This window comes from Paramisgurnus dabryanus, chromosome 14 (genome assembly GCF_030506205.2).
Source record: "Paramisgurnus dabryanus chromosome 14, PD_genome_1.1, whole genome shotgun sequence".
NCBI classification, from domain to species: Eukaryota; Metazoa; Chordata; class Actinopteri; order Cypriniformes; family Cobitidae; genus Paramisgurnus; species Paramisgurnus dabryanus.
Window position 1 is genome coordinate 35,527,117 of NC_133350.1, and position 6,091 is coordinate 35,533,207.

Consider the following 6,091-nt stretch of genomic DNA (forward strand, 5'->3'; position numbering starts at 1 on the left):
TAAATAAAAGTCATGTCTACTCATATTCAAAGTTCAAAAGTAAACTAAATCTTGATTTACTGCAGATTGAGAAAATGTATCCTGGTTTGATGATGAAACTGTTGTTTAAGACAGTGAATGAGCCCCTCATTACAAGTAAACCCAACAACGTTACTGTTCAGGCCACCAGTATAGTGATGGCCTATGCTATCCAGCCCAATGGCACGCTGTGCCCACTCTTTGACATCGATCTGGTGAGTGACTGAAAATGGACAGTAGGGGTTTGATGTAAATTTACATTTATGCATTTTATGCAGTATGCATTGAAACCATGGGCATCGGAACCATTAAGACCAATGATAATGGACCCACCCACTTTTTCTCTAATTTAGTGCATTTGTCTGTTCACTTATGATCAAAGCGCTGTTAGTCCAAATCCATTCCACTAGAGCAGGGATCCCCAACCTTTGCTTTTTTATACCGCGGACCCGTTTCAGCTTTTTTTTTTAATTTGCGGGTTTCGCTGAGTTGCTGTTTGAACAAAGTGCTGAAAAACCTTCTTTACGAAATGTATAACGTTTTAAACGGAAGTAAAGGTCAAACAACCATGCAGTAGGAAAATTAATAACTGATTTATTTCTATAGACGTGTAAAACCATATTATAGCATATTCAATTCAATTCAATTCAATTTTATTTATATAGCGCTTTTCACAAAAGTCAATTGTTTCAAAGCAGCTTTACATAAATAGAAGCAGTGAAAAGCACAGAAAACGACAGATAGCACAACAAAATACATGAAAGCATGAGCAGTTAAATTTGCTGCGGCTATGACTCAACATTATAATTGCACGTATTACTAAAGCAACGTATAGAAGAGGAAGCTAGGTAAAGCCCAAAAAGGCTGCCTCCCCGGGGGGAAAACCCCCTAGGAGAAAAAAAAAAAAACCCGTGCTTTTATCCGAGGAAAAATATTGTTTCACTTTCACTGTTTCACGAGTTTGCCTGCCCATTTAGTCTTAATAATTAACGGTAAATGAACTTGGCTTGCTGTTCTTAAAGGCTTAGGTCGGACTCGAGTCCCAAGTTCAAGAAACAGAAGGAAAAAAGGAGGAGATGAGGAAGAGAGATGCCAGAAGAATTGCGTCTGTGCGCGAGGCACTGAGACTCCCGTTTACCATTTGATTTTAATGATAATTGACACAGCACTAATTATGGTTCCATTCAAACCTACGTTAAAAGTGTAGGCTACTCGTAAAAATATTGTTACTGCAGTAAAATAGTTTTTTTTTTTGATTATGGTGCCACGATCGCTGGATAATTGTAAAGTTTTTTTTTTACAGAAGCCTGCAATTACTTTTCATTTGCAATATTACAGAGTTGAACGTCTTTACGTATTAACATTATTTGGGAGGTATTTTTGCGAATGATTCGTAAAGTCATACCTCTGCAATCCTTTGATGGATTGTGTTTTAGAAGTACACATGCTCAAACTCTTATGACAGCATGTTTCCCGACGGATACCATTAAATAAATTGATCTCATTTCCCAGAATCTCACATTTATATTTCTCTAAGAGAGAGAAAGAGAGAATGGGTATAACAGATAAAAAGGGTATACAAAAATTTTATCAGTTTACCTTCATTCGTTTTTCTTACCTTTTATTTCCTCAAAAAAAAAAAAAAACCTTGTAACCTAATGTCAGCAGAGTAGAGAAAAAAAATGTCACAGAGAAACATAAATTAAATATGACATCTGTTATTATTTGCAAAATATTTAAAGGGCTATTACCAGAATTCCGACCGCAATACTGTCTTTTATTTAGTAAACGCAAATTTTCAGGCTAATTAAAAGGAAACATGAAAATTTGGGGGGGGGGGGTTGGTTGACGTGGGGACCTACCGACTTTTCATTTGCTTCCGACGCCCATGATTGAAACCATCTTTTTGTATTGCTACTACCATGCTTATGTACAGTATATATAAGTGTATATGTTTTGTTAAGTTTAAATTTTGAACCAACAGGAGGGCAGCATCAGTGCTAGCATGTTTGTGACTGAGCTCAAGCTAGCTGGAAATCTGACACTTAACAAGTGAGCTGTGAAGTAATGATGGCAATATTATGTTTGTGTACAGCCAAATTTGAACTTAAATGACTCTACTAACACAAACTGTATAATTCTTTACAACAGAATTGATATGAGCTTAGCAAAAAGCTATGTGGGACCATTCAAGGTAAGAATTAAAATAAGAAAAGTATGTTAAAAAAATTACTCCATATCTCAGTGTAATAAAAGTTTCAACAATAGGTCACATCTCTTGAGAATATCTTCACAATGATTTTGAAATTGGCTGTGATGCCCAGGGTTAATGGTAAGTTTTCTTATTGCTGTGATAGATTTCTTACAATTTAGAGTAACAATTTACAAGAAGGTTGTATTTGTTAACATTAGTAAATGCCTTAGTTAACATGAAATAACAATGAGCAATATACAGTAGTTTTCATCATGCATTAATCTTTGTTAATGTAAGTAACAATACAATTGTTCATATTAGTTCATGTGCATTAACCCATGTTAACAGTTACAACTTTTCATTGTAATAGTTATTTAATGCTGAAAATAATAATGAACTAAGATTAATACATGTTGTAGAAGTATTCTTCATTAATAATTCATGTTGTTTAATGCATTATCTGATGTTAACAAATACAACCCTATGTTAGTGTTACCCTATTTACTTTTTACACAATTTGTTATTTGTAATTGTTATTGACATGAACTTTGCTCTTCTCAGCTCGTTTAGAAGAAGGTTACCCACTTCCTGCTATTGGAAAGATTAGGCTTGCAGAAACTCAGCTTCAGGTTTTGAAGGTAAGCTTATAGAAGTTTGATATGTACAATGTACAATGTGATACAGTTTATGTACTGTACAGTATGTTTTCTGTAGAAATGTACTCTTCATAATCGGAAATTTAAATTTATATCTTGCCCTAAATTAACTTGTTTTTTTTTCCTCACAGGACTATTTGTTAATTGGAACAGATGTTCAATTCACAGAATAAACCTCAGCTGAAATGATTTAGAATTGTATTAATTAACATTGTTGATAAATATAACAATAAATGTAAAAGTTTCTGCACCTTTGTGGACATCTTGTTGATTTCCAGCTCCATTAGCACTTACTGAGTGACTTCAAACGTTAGTCTGAGTTCTTTTGGATATTTCAACTTTAGAGCATAAATGAGACTGAACAACATTACAAATGCTGTTGAGCCGGTGGACAAATTGTTCAGGACTTCCACTCTCTATAACTGGCTGGATGCGAAAGAATCCAACAATATCACGAAATTACGTACCTATAGGCACGTATGGACCAACATGACAATGTCACGATTTGCCGCGTTTGAGCGTGAGCATGTCACGCTTTTCTGTTTGTGTTTCTGTTTCTGTCTCGTATTGGTTACTCAACTTTTTTGTCCTAATATCTTACAGTTGTCACTTCGGTTTAGGGTTCAGGACCTCGGTTTAATGTCTCATCCGAAGGACGGACATTTTAAAATACATTCTCTTTTGGTATTGATATCTGTCTCCTGCATAAAGACAGTCATGTTGTTTATTATTTCAACTGCACAATCACATCTAATTAAATTAAATAAGATAGCGTAAGTGCAGTGCCGGTCTTTCCTATACGCAAAGTACACAATTTGCATAGGGCCCCGCACCACTAGAGGGCCCCCTTGATCTCAGAATTATTTAAAACCATTATATCAAAGAAAAATTATTATTATGTTTAATGAAAACAAGACGCTATAATTTAAATAATTTGCAAACTTCCGAATTTGTGCGGGTTTTTAAAAATACTTAATGATTTCTTAAATCACTGATATGTACTCGGACAACATGCAGGCAGTTTCTCAATCCGAAGGCTGCAGCCTTCAGAGGTCACATTTGTAGGCTGCATATGCGTCATAAAAACGTATTTTAGAATATTAACAATTATAATGTTGACTATTATTCTTAGTTAATGGTTAATTGTTATATTATGCTTATGACTTGCAAATGAAATGCTTATTTAACTTAAATAAATCAGGCTTGATGACGTATGCAGCGCGCATATGCGACATGATCCGGAGGTTGCAGCCTTCAAATTTAGAAACGGCCGCGTGCATGACGCAGAAGAGTGATTTGGTAACGATGCGCATATTATATGCCCACCATTGATTTAAAACAAAGACAAAGCTATCCGTCTGGAGCAGAATAAAGGGAAAAAAACGTGAAGCAAGGGAACAAGATAAAGGATTTGCGCGAGCAGATTAAGTCAATGTAAAGACACGCGTCCTAGCATGGGGCGATTCAAATGACGCGAATTGGGTGACGCAATTGCCGCGAAAACACGCGCTTTTTCCTTTGAACTTCAAGAACGCGCTCTCGTGCAGGATAATTTGACGAGAGAGAGAGAGAGAGAGAGAGAGAGAGAGAGAGAGAGAGAGAGAGAGAGAGAGAGGTAAGAATGGTGCCCACGTCGAGAAAACTTAATAGAAGACTTGAAATTTGTAAAGGATTAAAGTATATGTCACTCGTTTAATTACAGTATGTTAACTGGATAACACTGGATATAACTCATTGTATAGATAATAAAATAATGTATTTTGATTACACAAATCAAACCTAACTATATGATTGTAGCTGCTGACCAGCATAGGGAATCTCTATGGCTAATTTCTAAGACATGTTGCTGATACAGTACTGTGTGTTGTACCTTATCTTGTTAATTGAGTCTTTTTGGGCATCTTATGCCTAGAATTATTCAAGGAGATTGATTCTTTTAACTTCCTTTAAAGTTTGATCAGTTGTGCATAATGACATGTGCAACAAATGGATATAGGGTGTCAAACTCATAGATTTGCAATATTTAAAATCAGACACTATTTTTAAAATATTTGGGGTCAACCTCTGTGACAGCTTTAAAGGGACACTTCACCCATTTGCATTAAGCTTTGTATAGTTAGAACTCCAGTCATGTTTTTGAATGGTCATGCATCATTTCCTCAGTTGCCGCTGAGACTGGAGAAATACAGATTTCAGTGTTGCACATCCTTCTTTCAATGATGTAAAAATCATCATTTTGCATCATTGAAAGAAGGAAGTGCAATGTCTTTGTTGAGGGAATGAGACTACAAACACCCCTTTTCTCTGTAAAATAGGCACCAAATTCTAAATGTATGTTACATTTCGACTACAAATATAACACTTTCAATAAAGATTAATGTTTCTACGGGTGAAATGCTCTTTTAAAGCTGAAACTTATCAAATCCTATCAGAGGTCCAGAATGTCATTGAAACACACCAGTGGCTTTGCTGTCATCAGTATTAAACATGTTACCCCTCGAAGTACCCCTCCCCACAGAGCCCCCCCCCACATAACAAATCCCAATTTAACCCCTGTGTATTAACAGTATGTATTTATATGTAATTTAATTTGATTCATTACATTCATTTAGATCAGGTTAATTTTTTAGTGCTTCTCACAACACATTTTAAATCAAAACAACTTATCAGCAAATACATGTTTCATGTTATAATCAGCAAGTTTATCAGTCAGGGTTTCAAAGTAATGTGCATATGGGAATATTATACAGCTATAAGATAATACACTATGTGGTTAGTTAACAACTAACTAACAGCAACATTGACTGGGTTTTACCCAGATAGCACAGGTACGTCTGTGAGATGTCTGGTAAAGATCTGGAGATCTGGAATACATCTGGTGTGTAAAAACATCTTATAAAGGAAAAGAGCTGCTTTACATACATTCTAAATCAAAAACGTCTTGCAGACATCTTCAATATGTCTATATGACATCTTTTAGGAGACGTCTCACAGACGTATTGCAGATGAGAAAACAATTTAAATAAGACATCTTGCAGATGTAAACGCAGACATCAAATAGACGTCTCCGAGATGTATGTGTGCTATGCTATAAGGGTCTGAATGCACTGACAGAGGGCCCCTCACAAAGCTTTGCTTAGGGCCCCCCAGCATCTAGGACCGGCACTACGTAAGTGTCACGGTAGGATAAGTCCATCGTGACTTTCTGTGTTGTGTTTGTTTG

At 35.7% G+C, this 6,091-nt stretch overlaps 1 protein-coding gene across 2 annotated transcripts in view; it reads left to right on the forward strand.

Moving 5' to 3' along the window:
• Positions 1–3,118, forward strand: part of LOC135758136 (bactericidal permeability-increasing protein-like) — an 81,754-nt gene extending 78,636 nt beyond the window's left edge. For both annotated transcript variants that reach the window (XM_065272999.1, XM_065273000.1), the window contains 6 exons: positions 66–233; positions 2,003–2,070; positions 2,170–2,212; positions 2,287–2,350; positions 2,774–2,850; positions 3,000–3,118. In XM_065272999.1, coding sequence (XP_065129071.1) covers positions 66–233; positions 2,003–2,070; positions 2,170–2,212; positions 2,287–2,350; positions 2,774–2,850; positions 3,000–3,041 — 462 coding nt within the window. In that variant the 3' untranslated portion in view covers positions 3,042–3,118. The remainder of the gene's footprint in view (positions 1–65; positions 234–2,002; positions 2,071–2,169; positions 2,213–2,286; positions 2,351–2,773; positions 2,851–2,999) is intronic.
• The last annotated feature ends 2,973 nt before the right edge of the window (positions 3,119–6,091 follow it).